The sequence below is a fragment of the Dreissena polymorpha genome, chromosome 10, assembly GCF_020536995.1.
Source record: "Dreissena polymorpha isolate Duluth1 chromosome 10, UMN_Dpol_1.0, whole genome shotgun sequence".
NCBI classification, from domain to species: Eukaryota; Metazoa; Mollusca; class Bivalvia; order Myida; family Dreissenidae; genus Dreissena; species Dreissena polymorpha.
Genome location: NC_068364.1, coordinates 40,230,584 through 40,249,457, shown reverse-complemented (window position 1 = coordinate 40,249,457; position 18,874 = coordinate 40,230,584). Strand labels below are relative to the sequence as shown.

At 33.5% G+C, this 18,874-nt stretch overlaps 2 protein-coding genes across 3 annotated transcripts in view; both read right to left on the bottom strand.

Annotated features, from left to right (window-relative positions):
* Positions 1-6,681, bottom strand: part of LOC127847165 (coadhesin-like) — a 95,426-nt gene extending 88,745 nt beyond the window's left edge. Inside the window, exons 1-9 of one of the 2 annotated variants that reach the window (XM_052378877.1) lie at positions 6,553-6,681; positions 6,195-6,239; positions 5,178-5,257; positions 4,838-4,906; positions 3,036-3,165; positions 2,568-2,690; positions 1,988-2,158; positions 1,633-1,809; positions 1,368-1,529 (exon numbers count right to left, since the gene is read on the bottom strand). In XM_052378877.1, coding sequence (XP_052234837.1) covers positions 1,368-1,529; positions 1,633-1,809; positions 1,988-2,158; positions 2,568-2,690; positions 3,036-3,165; positions 4,838-4,906; positions 5,178-5,257; positions 6,195-6,239; positions 6,553-6,562 — 967 coding nt within the window. In that variant the 5' untranslated portion in view covers positions 6,563-6,681. The remainder of the gene's footprint in view (positions 1-1,367; positions 1,530-1,632; positions 1,810-1,987; positions 2,159-2,567; positions 2,691-3,035; positions 3,166-4,837; positions 4,907-5,177; positions 5,258-6,194; positions 6,240-6,552) is intronic. The other variant, XM_052378876.1, reaches the window with a different exon arrangement.
* LOC127847163 (mucin-5AC-like) overlaps positions 1-18,874 on the bottom strand; it is a 180,980-nt gene that overhangs the window by 133,804 nt on the left and 28,302 nt on the right. The gene's annotated exons all lie outside the window — the stretch shown is intronic.

The window sequence follows — 18,874 nt, the reverse complement described above, 5'->3', positions numbered from 1 at the left end:
AAACCCCCTTGTGCTTATTGTAGCAGCTGTTATTCTAAATGTAGGACCACAATGTACTGCCTCGTTTTGTCGAAACATCAATGCTTAATATCGCACTCGTTTATTATAATTACGTCTATGAAATATTATGATTCTAATTTAAGATATATGTATTATGCGAAAAGCGTAATCAATACTATTGAATATTAAACCATTAAAGCCACAGTCAATGATACTCCCCCATCATGTGATACCAACATGTGAGGACACTATTTAGGTATAGCTTATGTCAAGTTGGGTTGTAACGATTAGTAAGTTAATCGAATTGATTCAATTTGTGTCTGAAGCAGATTTTTAAACTGTAATCGGTCCTAACAAAAGAAGAAAAGGTTGTCATTGGGAAGTTTTAAATTGTACACACAGAAAACATAAACGTTGCTCAGAAGTGCAGCGCCTAAACCATCGCGTGCCATAACGTCAGTTTTGAGTGTTAACATTTTATGTATGTTAGTAATTTCATGCACATTTAATTTAAGAGTTTGAGTACAGCGTGGCATTACTTGGTTAAATATATTTCGATGATTACAATGTGAATTATGATTTTGTTTTTGCTTGTCAATCATTCAACTGAAGTTTTCGTTATTTCTAGGTTAAAATCTTATTAAAAGAAGAGTTCCGCGATCGGAGACATATGCCCCACCCCCTCCAAACAGGGCTGTGATTTTGTGACCCCAATTTTGATAGGGGTCATCTTCTGTCCAAGGCCATTGCGCATGTGAAGTATCGAGCAAATCGGTCAATTCATTGATGAGTTATTGATCGGAAACACTGTGCACACTTATTTTGACATTGACCTTGACCTTTGTCCTAGTGACCCCAATTTCGATAGGGGTCATCTACTGTCAAAGGCCAATGCGCATGGGAAGTATCAAGCCAATCGGTCGATTCGTTGACGCGTTATTGATCAGAAACGATTTTCCCACTTATTGTGACAGTGACCATGATCTTTGACCTAGTGACCCCAATTTCAATAGGGGTCATCTACTGTCAAAGGCCAATGCACACGAGAAGTACAAAGACAATCGGTGAAACAGTTGACGAGTTATTGATCGGAAACGATTTCATACTTAGTGTGTTACAGTGACCATGACCTTTGACCTAGTGACCCCAATTTCAATTTGGGTCATCTACAGTGCAAGGCCAATGCACATGCGAAATATTAATGATAATTAAGTTTACATATAAGAACTTACGCAGCAATTTAAACAGATTTTTTTAATTGTACCTTCGTATTCACATGATCATACACATGACATACACAATAATGATAGTCGCCCTCACAAGTATTACAATACTTCGTATAATTTTGAGCATACTCTTTTACTCACATGGTGTGTTGACACAAACGTCAAATGCGTCGGAGTTTCCCTCACAAGCTTTTCCGTATAGAGTTGGACTCGGGCTAGTACAGGTCCTGCTCATTAGCTTGCGACCTACTCCACATGAGACTGAGCAGCTCTGCCACGAACCCCACGTAGACCACCCACCATCTATTTAGAACATATGCATTTTTTTACATCAGATTATACTAGTAAATAGTTTCATATTTCGGACTTAATTTGCATTATAATTCAATCGAAATCGGATACTTACCAATGACGCTGCAGGGTTCATTAAGGCATACTGTATATTCGATAGATTCACCGACGCAATCATTCCCTGATCGATCTGGTTTAGGATTCGTGCAGGTTCTTGTCTTCTTTCTCACCCCAACGTTGCAAGCAACTGAGCAATTTGACCAGAGGGACCAATCTGACCAGTTGCCGTGTACTTAAAAAATAATATTTTACAACTAAATCCCTTAATTGCACAGTCTTTTCATTTAATGTTTTAAAATAAATTTGGTTTGAATTGTTTTACAAAAGGCATGTATTGCAATTGATCGTCATCATATTTATTATGAAACAATGAATTTCGAAATGTAAACAATGCTTTAAAATATTCATACCCGGACAAAGCTGGTTTGAACACAGTTTTGACTCAACACCTGGCCCGGTGCAGTTAAGTCCATTGTTGGAAGGGGACGGGTTTGAACAAGTCCGTGTGCGGGTTTTCGTTCCGTTACTACACGATACGGAGCATGTAGCCCACTCTCCCCAATTTCCCCAGTTTCCATCCACTGTAGACAGATACAGTTAAAATTTTCTTTTAATTTCATACTTTTTAACCGTTAATTTATATTGAAAAAGTTTTAAGCTGGAGAATTTCGCTGGAAGAATGAGGTCATTTCGTAAAAAAACGACGTCATTTCACAGTAAAACACTGTTGATTTTCACTGATTGGAACAGTTACTTGTCAGTTTTCGTTCACTTATACTTCTCTATAAACCATCGGGAAGCATGAATTAATGTGCATAGTATAATTATATTTAAAAAACACATTAAAATATATATTTGTACACTTTAATCTTATGGTGAATGTATCTCATAATAAATACACTCATTATTAAAACATATTAAAATATTCGATTTATAATTGTATATCTATCTTATAAAAAACTAATGTATGTGGGGCAAAATATTTCTTACCAAGGTTACAAAGTCCGCAAAACTTTGGACAAGTAGTTTTGGCGTGATGAACATCAGCACAAACTTGGAAAATGGAGTTCAGACGGGCACAGTCAAGTGTTTCGTCGTCGATGCAAGCTGTGGCTTAAATCGGATGTTCAATATTTATGTGTGTAATAATACATTAAAAATTAATACATATGGGTTAACATGTGTTTTACCATACAACAAACCGTTAGTTGTAAATATTAGAGATTAATTCGGACTCGACTTGAGAGGCATATTTCAGCTTTAATTACTTATGGAACTAGTATTTGAGTCTGAATTTGTCGTATAATTTGAAATAAATTATGTTCGAAACCAAAATAACATAATTAATTCTTTGCGAGTCTTATGATTTACAACGAAGCTAAATATAGCTGCCAGATAAAATATGTATAATTCATAACAGCTGCAATGTTCGTTGCTTTTATAAGTAACAATACATACGTTTTCTATGCGCACATAGATGCTCATTGCAACGGTTACTGCTGCAACATTCATGACAAGAGTACTGCTGTCTGGTCTGGGTAGAGCGACCAATGATACCGTTGGGGCTAACGGCCATTGAACTGCACAACTGCAAATGTGAAAAGTTTATGTAAACTCTTTGACTAATGGGGTCGAGCATGCATGCTTGTCAGCATCTCTTAACATTGTAATCGTGTTTGATTTTTTTACTGCGAAAATGTATTTAAAGCGCACCTTTCCAGCAATGGTTCAGTATATGGTATTTATTTTCGAAACGTTGTTTAACATATATATGCACTCACACACAAGTTACTAAACGTCTCAGAAGTATTGTTTTATATCCAAATCTTATTAACCTACTTTTTGCCCTTTGTATTGCATACTGAATGTTATCAGGAGCCAAGTCAATTTAGCGATCATATTGGTTTGCTCGTAGTTTCTTAAGATTATGTCATCGCAATATCAATTGCAAAGCCGATTTTACGTTTATAGACGGAAAGGTGGCGGCTATATTACAATCAACTATAGCGTTGGTAAAACCTTGAGGTCATATGTAAAATTATAGCATTTGTATCAAACATTAATGTTAATGCTAAAATTCGGTGTATTGAATGATTGCTTATTGACTTTGCGAAATGTTCATCTTTATGAGAGTGTGTCACTTGATAAAAAGCATGGGTTTAACTTCAAGGTTAAGGTCTGACTTTTAGATCAAATGTTTTACAAACGTGCTGCATTGTTATTTGAGACGGTTGCGCTCTATATTTTGATAATGGATAACGTGATTTAAATATAATGTACAATTTAACCGGGTATCTCGCACGCAAAAACACCATCGACGCCTTTATGATCAAGATTAAAGCATTGATATAAAACGTAATTAATTGTCAATAAAATGGCTTATCGGTTCTATAATTTGACTACTTTCTTTCTATTATATATATTTGAAATACAATTATGCTTGTCCGTCATATAACGTATTCCTATATTTTAAGATTTTAAATATTATATTTTACAAAAACGAACTACTCAAGACAATTTCATTGCTAGATGTGGTCTGTTAAAATTTATTTAACGAGATACAAAACGCTAGTTTTAATTTTGTGGGACACTATATTTTCCATTTGAATTTCTAACGCCGATATCCGAACATTTACGAGCGAATGCGTGATTGGTTTCAGGCAGCGTCGAAAGCAGGACGCAGTTATCACAATAATCATTGTTTAAATAAATGAAGCTCAAGCAAGAATGTCCTGCTATTTGCCTTTCAGCAAGAGAAAAAAAGAGAGCGTTCAACAATTAAAGTATATGTGGGGCTATACATATCTAAATGGAACTGCGTTGAGGAAAGAATAGTGGTTTCCCATGAGTTTGCATTTGCCCTTTATCTATTATAATAACACGTGGACCAAATAGAAAGAAAAGGTAAGTCTGCTCCAAATTTTGCAAATTAAACCTCACTGAATGAATCCCATCTTGACTCAAATCATTCATAAACCAATACAAGATGACATCCTGAATCAATGTTTAGATGCTTATATTTGCAGAATGTTTTGTATTATAACGTGTTTTTTACACCAATAATACTTGTTTTATGGTCTTACTATTGTGATTAAACTTCGTATGGCACTTTTTGTTGTTGGATGTTTTCTATCAAGCAACATAGTCTTGGGAAGTGTTCATGAATCTTTAAATATTTAAAAAGATACTTTGCACAAAGTAAAAAATATAGCAAAGCACATGAACATGATTGAAAAATTAACACTCGTAATGACAGTTACCTGATTGTTCTGACAGCCCATGTCGTAACGGACTTCAGTGCCGGAATGGAGCGTTTGCAAATAGCAGGACTATTAACACGAATAATAGTATATCAAATAAGGTTAATTGTGTTATAGTTTTCGTCATTTATGATTAATCGTATTGCTAAGAGAAAACATCGAAAACGTTTACAAACTCCTTTCATTTTATATACCATGGAGTTTTTAAGAATATCAGTGAATTAAAAGTCAAGATTCAGAATTTCGAAACATTTATTTTGCACCTCTTAACAACAAACTAATTAAATGTTTAACAGTTTGTGTATAATTACAATCTTGTCAATAGAAGAATGACACTCACCTCACTATTTGAACATTGAGTCGTGTTTGTACACGTCCGTGGTTCAGTGACATTCAGACAATTGAAGCATTCAATGCATTCTGAAATAAATGTAAAAATAGTTAATAATTTGAATATATCAACGCAAGAGCTTATGCGTTTATATATTTTTTTAATACCTGTACTTGTGTCCGAAGGTTATGCCCCGCGTTCCTTAAAAAATTATTCGCCTTGGGGAAAAGGTTTGAAGAGACGTTGAAGAAACGTTGTTCAGCAAAGTTTGCTAAGATGGGAAAAGACACCGATTTCTTGAGATATATGACTGTCGATAGAATTGAGCATTTTTTATGTTTTACGAAATGCAAAATGTAACTGTTAAAGGAACGACGCTACTTGTTTGAGATAAACATTAACATATTGGTTTAAATAAGCAGTATACATATATTACAAACAACAACATGAACTCGACATATATTCTAGAAATGAGCATATGTGTATACAAGTTTTATTATATATTCAATTATCAGAATGCTATACTCATTAATAGAAATACTACTTAACTAATTTATCCTGACAACGTGACACTCGAAGCTGAAATTCACGGATTAGGAAGTAGGCGTATAAAAAACGTGATTCTCTGTGCTTATATTTGCTTATAATTGTGTAGATATTGTGTAGAAAAGATATTTCAGATGTAACATATAACCTCAAAAAAGAAGAGTTTCCTTCTTACAAATAGCGCGCGGGCGTGTATAACGCATTTGATTAGCGTGTGAGTCTTTCATAGTTCATATTTTTGTCGCTTTGTGCGAGTTATTAAGTTATTCCAGCAGATGTGATCCATTGTATATAGTAAACACAATTTGTTTACGTAAAATAAAGCGACATAAATGTTGTAATTAGTCGAATGTTTTAATTTGAAGAAGTTCAATTCGCGTAGGTGATGTAAAAACACTTGTTATTTACTCTCGCTATTATTGTTTTATTTATCATGTTTGCGTGTTAATCTTGCCATACAATTTATGAATCATAACATACCTGATACTCCTATTGCACACAGTATTCCCGCAATAATCAAAAGACCTGTAATTGTGGACAAATTTGATAAATCGCTTCGCATCGTAGCTATTAGAACGTGCATTGTAACTAATGTATTTTGACTATAATCAGAATTTATATAACTAATAGTTTGACAATCAGTATAGACATATAGTGAAAATAAATAACAAATAAATTAATAAAAACATACATAAATTAATAATGGTAATAAATCAATACATAAATAAAAATAAATAAAATAAAAACATAAAGATTTTAAACATAAATAAATAGACACATACATAAAACATCAATAAATAAATAAATAAATAAATGAATAAGTATAAACTTGACTTACAGATATTCATTCTCGTGTTGACACTGTTTCAAAAGGTTTAAGAATAACACGCGATTTATAGTAACAACTGTTGTCGGAAATTCGCAATTGCCGTGGATACTGTGCCATCTGGTGTGCTGATTACAAAATGAGGGAACAAATGTCACGACTGACCTGAACAAACTTAGGCGCTTTATTGAAAATTCGGAAGGCAAAGCTACAGTGAAGGTCAGTTGATCAAACCCAAATTTTGTATGAGATGTTCGTTTTGAATTTTTATTCAATCATAGCGGGTGTGGAAGCTAAAGATATCCTCGTATCAACTGTTTGTGACCGCGGTTTGTGCACAGTGAATATTAAACAAGCGCCGTATAATTTATACAGATTTTACATACATGTTTGTTTGCTGAACTATGTAAGGCATTGTCCGCTATTCCAAAAATGTCGCTAAAAGAGAACTGCAAGTTTCTAAACAGTTTTCTTGTTAATGTTGTGAAGGAACCTCTCATTTGATGGCCTGTCGTAATGACTGGTTTGCAAGTCATGATTTGCAAGTCATTGCCGTTTCGGCAATTTTTTTTCTTTCGGGTTTATTGGTCGTTCCGGTGGATTACCGTGTAAGTGCTCTTCAAATCTGGAAACATTCGTGCGTCGTATAGCATACATGCTCAATTAAATAGCTATTTTAAATCTAACTTTTAAATTGACAATGTCCGATCATTCTTTAAAAAAATAATCGACCACACCTGTTTGATCCGCTCGTGTTTAGAACAAAGCACAATATCTTTATACAACAGATTTGTACTTGTAATATTTCCTTCGGCCGTTTAATCACACGACTGACGCTAAAGCTTGAGACATCAAATGTCAGCACCAATGTATACTTTCTACTTAAATTAAAGTCCTTAAAATGCAGACAACAGTTATTGTTATACAAACTAATATCAATAGGTTTGAAATACCTAAATAATAGAATTAAGAAAGTTTAATGTGCGTTATATTTTCCCGCTACATAAATCTAGAAATATTTGTTAGAATTGGTTTTATACGGCTCGCCAAACAATAGATATAAATATAATTAAACGCACGGGAAGTGTGCAAAAATACGAAATTCCTGTTGTTCTAACGCTGAAGTGCAAGCACAAACTCCACTCAAGTGTTCAGATGTTTTCCTTGGAGTTTTGGATAGTTTCTGGTCAGACATGCTCCATAAAGCGATTTCTAATTTGAATATATTATTATATCATAATGTCGTGGGAATATGCAAAAACATTGTGTTGGCAAGTCATTATTTTACAATTCAGACTAATTTTGTTGAGCAATCTATGCCGAGAACAGAACAATCTTCAACAACAAAAGTTGCGTAATTCGTTTTCGAAAAGACGGCTTCAACGAAAACTACAGATATTCAAGGTCTCTAAATTAATTGTTATTGTAAATTCCGTTGCCTGTGTTATTAAAAAACAAATATCTAGATGCACGTGTATGCCACAGCTTTAAGAAATAGGACGTTACACCCCTGACTTGTTTCCAAGACGTTATCTCTTAAGTACACACACACTATAATCGATGGATCCGGGTTTCGCCACAAACATTTTTATGGTTGACATGGATATTGTTAAAGAAAATGAGTACCATTAATCTAATATCACATATAATACGATGTGCGCTTTGCTTACTAACAAAAACACACCTGATCTTCCTTGTACACAACTGTATGAAAGCTAGAAACATACGTTTGAAGCGCGTGTGTTGGATAATATGGGATACTGACTTCAATGTAGTATGCTGGTTTTATGTTCAGTCGTTTGCAAAATGAAAGCTGCCTACCAAGAGCTTACGCTTCTACTATCAATGCAAACAAATTTAACCTGGCGTTTAAACGTTTTCAGCATTCACATATGCAAATAACCTGTCAATATGGGAATCTAATTAATACGATGTGTTTCATGATAAGTACTCACAACATATTAAAGAAAAGAACAACAATTACCGGTAATTTCATAATGCTTACACACTTAATACTTTTTGTATTTATAAATTTTTAAAAAAGTTACTTATATCTGTAAACGCACTATAAACTTGCATTTGATCACCAAATAGTTTGTATCTGTCCATACAGTTTCATGAATACCATGTTTGTTAAATGCTTGACCCTATAGTTGGTTTTGGGTTACACAGCACAAATAAACGATTTACTGAAATTTGGGACGTGCATTGATTTATATATTTTGAAACTTAAAAAGTAAAATAAGAATGTTCGTTATATAAAAGAGATAATTTGAGCCGTTGACAAATTTTGCAAATGAAACTGAAGGCACTTTTTTATTGGATGTAAGGTTTACAAGTAATTGTCATTTCTTTACTAATGCATTCTTATATGTGTTTGGAAATAAGTGTCGCAATAAAGATTGTGTTTCGCCACTTATAAGACGTCAAACTAGCAACTTTAATGATCGTGTCTTTGACGATGAAGACGTTACATGTTTATGATAAGTTTATACTAGGACACAACCTGGTGTTGGCACGGTGGGGAAGGGGCAGTACATCATGCTAGATAAGCTCCAGTCTGAACCAGAAAAATGGGCCAAACAACCATATTGAGCATACGAACAGACAATATTTTCACAATGTACATCTCAAATAATTCATTTATATAAAGGTGCAGAACACTTGCAATCAGGCGTGTCCTATAACGTTGTCTGTCTGTCAGACCCCCTCCCCCTCCACACACACACATTCTCCCTCCGTTCCCTCCACAATAATGTCCCAGAACGGTTGTGACTGCCCTTTGTTACTAAAGTCTTAAGCCCATATAAAACTGTCTCAATTTTCATAGACCGTCAACGATAAACAAAACATAAATCTAAGTGAACTATGGATGCATCCATATTGATGATAAATCGCTTCGACGGTTTAATAATTTCTTTAGTTTGAACATTTGTAGCTAAGCGTCATCACATATTGTTTAGAATATTTGAGAAATTAGGACACTCATATTTCCATGGTATCTTAATCGGACGTACCCCTTAAGCCTTCTGTGAGGTTTATGTGGTCGTTAAGGTTCAACCTTGTTCAATTTGTAAACATTACGTTTTGAAACAAACATGAAATGAAATGTTCTCATTTCCGGATAAGATTCCGATTTGGATCTTCTGCGACAACACGAATACTTTAAGGAAGGGAGGGGGTGGGGGAGATCACGATTTCTAAATATGACACATCTACCGCTGAACATGGCTGCCTCGGTTAAATCATGTTTAACGAAAGTAACATTTAATAAGACAAGAAAGATCCATTCTTATCATGGTCTTATGCACGAAATCGTGAGTTTTCTGGCGTTATCTTGACTGCCATATTAGTCACGGTACATTTTAAGAACACATTGCCGGACCCGTGCATAATGTTCAGATAGAGGCCACAGAAGCTAGTAAACTTTGTATATTATTAAATGTTCTTGTGCTTAAAACTAAAAAACGATGTTGTTGCTTAAAACTTATTGATCATGCATAAAATGTAGTGATATCACTAATTTATTATTTTAACCATGATCTTAGATCTTAAAACTGGTAAACAACACGTCCTCAACATTTTAAAATTATAATAACTATGTTACAATCTCCATGATAGCGCATGTTGTGTTTGTTCACATTAAGAGTTTTAATGAACACAACGGGTTAATTCCCCGGTTATAACCATTATTTTTATTTGATGTTTACATCAAATCCACATAAAAGAGCAATGCATGAATTCGAATATATTATTTGATAGTTACAGTAATGTGCACACTGAATACAAACATGAACACATTTATCATAAAACCTAAAGTAGCATCGGAAACACTGAAAGCATTTTAAGCTTGTTTGCAAACATTGGCAGAAATTGGTGCTTTTTTAGAATTTTGCTTCAGGTTTTTGATGTTTGGAATCGGTCCAGACCGAGTTTAATACCGGATAATATTTGTGGGCAAACATCCTCCACACGGGAATAACCAAAATCACCATGAAACAGTTTTATGTTACAAGCTTACATATTCTTTTTATTTAAACATCGTAGAGAAACTGAAGGTAATACAAATGGATTATTTATCTAAAACACCAAGTACAGCATATGAATTAGCATTATTTAGACACGAAACTGTCGTATTGATTGTCACATTTCAATAACAAGAGATGTGTTTGTCAGAAACACAATGCCCCCTATTGCGCCGCTTTGAAATAAAATGTCAATATATCATTTGGCAGGTGTATAAATTATCTCCCTTTAATAGCTTATTACTCCCCTTGGATTGTATTTTTTTACTTTTGACCTTGGAGGTTGACCTTGACCTTAAAATTTGTTTTAGATTATATCCTTTAAAAAAAATATAACTTCCCTTGTGAAAATGATCTGTACCTGCCAAGATTAGCGAATATATTGCAAAACAAGTCTGCTATGATTAAGTTGCTATATTTTTTCACGAGAATATCTTTATAGGATTGTATTTAAGACACCCACGATATTATTATAATGAGTTGTAACCTCAAATGCTATAACTACCGTCGTATTTTGCAAACAACAATAAGTGAACTCAAGGCAATGTTTGATAAGTATCGACTTACGCATGCACGCTTTCGATTGCTTGATTGTAGTGGGGTAAAATTGAATTTTGCTTGTTTTCGATTGCTAATGAAGGCGTTTATCGATTGTTGAAATATACCTTTTATTTAAAGTATCAATAATTTTGAAAGATACATAGACACTCAATGCTCACAAAGAAGGAATATATGTATTATTTAGAACACGTCTGTATTTAGGCGGCGATACTGTCGATATGTACATTCACTAATCAAAATATCGGTAATTTTATATTCACATGTACACAAATTACGTATTCATTAAAAACAGCTCGTCGAGCTATAAATTGTTTGATCACTTTACTTTTATTATTTACTCATGTAAAAAAAATCTTGTTACGATTTTTGTGTTTAATCTTTTTATTCAAACTGATGGTCAGAATAATGGCCATTTAAAGTTTTTCATTAAGTTTTTCATGAAGGATGTTTCATATTTATTGGATTATGCAACTACTGATGTATTTTTTATACGAATTAAATCAATTTCGGACTGTATGTATCCTACACACCACTTGGACTTAGGGGATACAATACAACCATTATGAGTTCATACATTTATTAAAGCTCTTGAATCAACGTTCCAGTAAATAAAATCAAAGCGTTTTGACCATTTTCAAATATTAATGATGTGTTATATTGACTTTCAACAACACCCACACGTGCTCATTCCTGGTCAGCTTCACAGAGCAGGATGCAGACGTACATTATTGGTAGGTATGTTCGAGCTGCATGGTTGCTGTTAGACGCGCCCTGACACTCATGTTTGCACTGCCTTTTTCCAAGTAAAAGTAAACAGCGTATCCAAGATGACAGCATATTTGGGCAGTGAAGTAGTATATCCCGTCCACAGGAGCTGTGAAGTGTCCAGTGCTGGGGTTGTACGCATTCCCTTCGTTGAAGATTACAGTGGGGAATGCATTGACATTATTTGACAACTCATGGAATCCGTGAGCGTTGAAGGCTACTAAATGGCCTGTAACATAAAATCGATATTGCAGTTTCATTTTAAACGTATGTTTAATAAATACAAACATCTACATGTAGTCTGCACAAACTCAAAAACGACAAAACATAGCAAACTTATATCATTTTTAACCCATTCAAATTTTTATAATTTTATCCAAAAGAGTTTCGTTCTTTTTTATTATATAATACCATTTGTAACAGTCATGTGTAAACAATAGCAACTATTGAAAACATTACTTTGATTTCAAGTTAAAGGGATGAATTCGAATTATATAAACTTAAAATAAAACTGACAATAACGCTCGACATATGCGCTACATAAGGGCGCAAGTTAAAGAATAGATGTCAATTTGTTTTGCACAAGTGCGCGTTTTCTTACAATGGATAAAAATAAAATACTGTAGTAAATGTCGAATTCGACATACATTCATTTGTTTTGAACAATTATAAGTGTGCGGTTGATTCTACGGTCCTAAATACAAATATTGGACTATAAGCACTTTCTAAAGGTGTGTGAAGCGATGTTCACGTCAACGTTGTATTTAGCACGGCTGATACCCAATGTTAGAACAAACGTTAAATGACGCAAAAATCTCCGGACGCTTTTGTCGTATCTGTGACGACATTTGTCGCAACAAAGTGTGCTGTCACTGTATGCCACAACATTAACGATAAATGTTGCAGCTCTTGACGATAATTATGCTTTGCAAGATTAGTGTCCTTCTTTGAGATCTATGATATGTTCCCTATATTTTCAATGACCAAGTCTTTTTGTATATTAGTCCCTTGGTAATTAATTTTTTTTCAGAATATTTCTGACTCTGCTGAAAAATGAAAAAAAAATGTGACATTCAAAGATTGCAGCAGTAGTATTTTCCCATTGTTAATATTGACACCGGAAGTAGGTTTACCGTCCCGCACAAACGACGACTCTGTCAAAACGGAATTACGAAAATTCGGAATATGGTAAACAAGTTATCTAGTCCCGGCTCGACAAGGAACTTGGAACCAGTTTCTTTATTCGTTCTTCAAAAAGAATAAGAATTTGGCGTTTGCTTGCTTAAAAAAGCATTCAGTGAAAACATATCAATACAAAGTATGTTTTATGCAGGCAGGATATTACTAATAATTTTTTTTTAAAGATTTCTAGTCAGTTTTATTTAATTGTGGTCATTTATTTTGAAATTGAGTCCTGGAGTAAAAGTCTACCACATAGACCATTCGGCCATCCGTGCTCATACAATGAAGGATGTAGTGTGTACTATATATCAACAATCCTCGTAGTTTCACAAAATATAACAACAGAACTTTCCAAATTATTCAATCGTTTTGCGTTGTAACGCTTTATAATTTTCAGGTTTTTAAGATGTATATAATGGATATTTTAAACCATGGCTTCATACTAGTTAAACAAATGCTGTCCGTACTTTAATAAGAACATAAGGGGACATGTTTATACATTTTGCAAGTGCTGTTGTAATGCAATAGTGTTACAAAACCAAGTCGACCTATATGTCTGTCTATGCTTTTTTAAGATGTTCCAATTTAGAATTTAGATCTTAGAATTTAGATTTATAATTACGCATTTCATCATATTTACCAAAAACTTTCACTTCTGCCAATCTTGCTTTTGTCGTAAAAACGTCATAAATTGGGTTATTGTGAAATCAGCAATCTATTTATAGAGTTGTGACATCAATGCTTTCGCCCAACTTTGTTTCCTATGAACAATCACGCACGTCATTTCCACACTAAGGTATACCTTGGAAGTATCAATGTATTCCGAATTGTTCAACTAACTCGTATTTTATTCATTTATCAATATACAATATTCAATAATTTAATGTATACATTTTGCGTCTATTAAATTTTCGGAACATCGATTCTGGGCGTGTGAGCTTCTATCTTGAAAGAAGTACATTTGCATCGTGCAGAATAACAAAGATTAGTTTAGAAGCGACAAATGTGGACACAATCGTGTTATATGATGGCGACAAATGCACACACACAAAAACAATCACCGTTAAGGTATGTAACATTTAAAAACTATTATTAAGTCTAAACGAATATGGATAATATAACACTAAAACCATATAGGGAAGAGAAATTCTAGGTAACAGCTGTAAGTATTTCATGAACGGCAAGTGAAAATTGTCTATACAATACAGAACAATACCAATATTCCGACACTTAACATACACAGGTGATTAAAACTGGGATCAGTCGCTTTGCATAGTTAATACAGAGTATTAAAAACGTGTAAGTGAATAGATGCGCATTGTTCATAATATCTCAGTAAGGTTGAAATAAACTTAAAGCATAATATATAGCACGATTACTACGTGAATTATGACCATAAAAAACAACGAAATAAGATTTAGGTTTACACAAATAATACAGTTGCATAGAATTAAGTTACCCATCTAGGAAAATTTAAATTCAAAAGTACTGAAAGAAGTAATTCAATAAAATAATCCGTACAGACACGTTACTTTTGTTTATTAATTAATATTTTTTATGATACCAATCATGTTTTGGCCGTAGCCTTCATCAGTTGTATTAATGTAAACAAAAAAAAACACAAAAATATAGGAAGTGACGTCAAAGTAATTTTGGACGAAGATGCACACATTGCAATAATATTAAAATATATTCAAAATTCAATAGTAGTGTAACAGGTTTATCCTATGATTAACATTATGATGATTGTACTTCACGTAATGTTATATTTCTATTTACATGTAAAAAATGCTGTAAACAATATGTCGGACAAACTAATCAAAATGTATCCCGAATATTGAATAGCCATTTTGATATTAAAAACTGTATAATAAATCCTAGTTCACATGTTGCTACACATTTTGGATCTGCTCACAATGATTGCAATTTATCTGATTTCTCATTTGTACCTTTTCATGTTGTTGAAATTAATCTAGACTGTTTATGCAAATAAACATTTTGGATACATAAATTAAAAAACTATGATTCCTACCGGTCTAAATAACAAACTGCTTTATGACATATGGAACATAAGCATAATTCACATTTGATGTTTGCCAATTGCAATGTCTTTTTATAAAGTACTGAAATAAAATACTGCGAAATGTTGAGGCCTATTTAACATTGTTCATATGATAACCGCTATGTAGACTTTATTTATTCATTATTGTATTACACATATATGTAGTATCACAGATGCGAACAAATTTATTTAAAAGAATGTGATGGCTTTACCCGCTGGCTGCTATTGTAATCTTATTTTGAACACTAAAACAAACACATATACTTTCCTGTCTTATAATTATGTGCTATTTGCCTTTTTTTATCAAATAAAGGTGTTTCTGACGGTGAATATCGTTCCTCTCCCGGAGTTGTTTCTGACTTGTTTTGTGAATAAAGTGCAGAGGTTTTGGTCACTTATACGGTATCTTCGGTCACATTTGACCTTTTGCAGTGCTTTCCAGGGTTTGATAAAGTATGAGAGAAAATAACAGAATCGATCATACCCATGTGAATCAGTTGAAATATAAAGTTCAAAACAGCGTAAGTTTGAACAAACACAATATTCGAATATAAGTGTACGAGTCTCTTAGGTTCCATAAGCGACTTATATAACCAAGCAGAAGGCCCCAAATTATAATTAACGGTTAGAATAGGTGTTAAATTTATTTACACTGTTCTCCATGACTGCAAAGCCGATGTGTGTGGTGAGAATTGGCTGCGCTACGCATAGGCCATTATTGTCGTTAAATGTTCTTATTATCGTTATTATCGCCGTTAACAGTTGTTCATCTCGAGTATCCTCTGGAGAGAGAACACAATCCTTATAAAACTTCGCAATATATTTAACGAATAGACAATTATCGCCATAAAATGTTTCTATTATCGATATTATCGCCTTAAAATTTTATTCACCTCGTGTATTCTTTGGAGAGATACAAATGTAAAAATATTCCTTTAAAAGTTCGCAATGGTTTAATATGTAAGTGCTTATAACCCTACGCATAACTTGAGGCCGTCGATCGAGTATTCATCATAAGAAACCGAAATTAGATATACTGTCGCTATCCAAATGACACCATGATAAAAAATAGATGTATAGTATATACTAGCAGCAGAAAATCTTAACTTTGATGATGCATAACACATTTAAAAAAAACTAGTTTTCTTACATGATAAACAAGTTCCCTTAGTCCAAGTTTGACTTAAGGAAAATGGGAAATAAGGATAAGGAAAATTGAACCAGTTTTTTTATTCGATCTTCAAAATAAAGAATCTGGCATTTTCTTTCTGAAAAAAAACGCATTAAAATAAAACTTAATAGAAAACATATCAATTCAAAGTATGTTTTATGTAGGTATGATATTCCAAACAATTTTTGAAACATATTTCTTATTAATTTTATTAAATTATAATCCATCGTTTTTGAAAATCGTAGTGTAGACAAGAAGGATACTAAAATTGACTATTGTAATACATTTCTACTTAAATTTTTACGCGATAACACAGTTCTTTTTTCGCGTTTGAAAAAATACGTCTAAAATCGGTGCATCTGGTTTTTGAAATATTTGATCCCCAATTTTACTCCTTTTCAAGTTTTTATTTCTCACGTCATATGCATTTGTGTTTGCCACATTGTTTGGCGATTGATTCATTGTCGTATATAAAGGACCGCATAGTATAACAAGGTTCCTCGTCAGCTGGTTATCATAAAGGTAATTTGAAATGGTCACTCGCAAATGGTTCTATTTCCAATCTGGTAAAATGTTAGTCAATTACAAAAACATCCCAAAACAAAACATACACTAAAATTGTAAAAATATATCGAGACTTTGAAGGAAACACTGGTAGTTTATCAACGTTTACCGGTGATGCATGTTCCTATTTTAACATATATGCAACAATTTTAAAAAATACCGTTGTCTTAATAAGTTTTTTTACAACACACCATTCTTTTATGTTCTCACAAACGACTATTATCGTAATTCAGACGGATAAAGACGAATGCCGATATATGAATGAGTTCTCGTTTGTGGGGGTATAAAAAATGTTTTTACAAGCTTTAACAAATATAACAGTGGACTCTAATTAGTTATTTATTCTTTTCTGACATACTGTATTAGGAAGCTTCAAAGAACACATTTATTGATATACAAAACATTAAACTGGTGCAACAAGCAAACATTAAAACAATAGTCAAACTTAAAATGAACTTAAAGACCAGCGGCTCCTGCCATGATGTTATACATGTATATTATACAGTTAATACTATTCAGTCAATAGACATTTCAATAAAGAATTAAATATAAGAAAACCTGTTTCTTTCTGTTTTGTGTAAACTGAATAAAAAATACATACACAAATAACAGAATAAATATATTATTGAAAGAAAAAGGTGCAATTATCATCAAGCATCTTCCTCAAAGAAATAAAACTTCATACAATCAAATGCTGGCTAGTCACCATGGCATCTCATAAATGGAGTGGAAAATAGTATTTAACAACAGCAAGTCAGTCCTAACAAACATATATCATGCATCACACATTCAAATACATGTAGTTGTTGCAGTCAAACAATAAATGATTCACTTGGTCTCCAGACTCAACATTGTTTTCATTTTTTACTGTTTCAGATGACACCACGAAACTCTTCTGCTCCTCTTCAGCCTCCGCAAGCCCGAAAAAACTCGGTCGTGAAATCCTGAAATAAATTATCATATTATAGCAATTGACATGTGCTATTGTTCCGAAGTCATGAGCCTTTCAACTGGCAAACTTTTCTTTCATGGTTACTTTACACATACTATGGGAATAGCAGTTGATCAAAGCAGGATAAATTGTTCCTTTTTTTAGTTAACAAGAGCTCCGCGGTCGGAGACAGAGGCCCCCCTAAACAGGGCCTTGACAATGGATTTTTTGCAACAAAACTGATCATATGAGAAAATCTTATCATATAAGTGTGAATTTAATAAATCTTAATGTCACAGTGAACTTGAATTTTGGACTAGTGACCCTAATTTCACCATTGGTCTTTCACTATCTTCCACTGTCCAAGGCCAATGCACATATGGAGTATCAAGCCAATCGGTGAATCAGTTGACAAGTTATTCATTGGAAACTATTTCACACTTACTGTGACAGTGACCTTAACCTTTGACCTAGTGATCCTAATTACAATGAGGGCCATCTACCGTCCAACGCCAATGCACATGGGAAATATCAAGCCAATCCCTTCGTTCAAAAGTTATTGTTCGGTAATAATTTTCACTCTTAGTGTGACAGTGACCTCGACCTTTGACCAAGTGACACCAATTTAAATAGGTATCATCTATTGGCAAAGGCAAATGAATATGGGAAGTATCACCGACCGACCGACCGACATCCAGAAAAACACTTTACTTCCGTTTTCACATGTTTTGCGCATAAACTGTTGGACAATATAGGTTCCCACTGGATATTGACGTTTTTGTTACTGAGCACTAGAATACAATTAACTTAACGAATGTCTTCGTTGTTCCGTGGAATATTGGGTTGGTGAAAAATGTTAACGTAAAAAAAAGAATATTGAAATAAAAGAATACACTTACCTCAAAACAGTCAATATATTTCTGATATGATCCGGTGCCGTTTCGGGTTTTAACCGGAAACGTTCAAATGTTTCCGATATTATCCGTATTGGTTAGAAATCGTGGAATTAGCACCAGCTGGTAAAATCTTGTGGTTACGTGACGTTAAAATTAGCAGCCCAATGTCGAACTCAT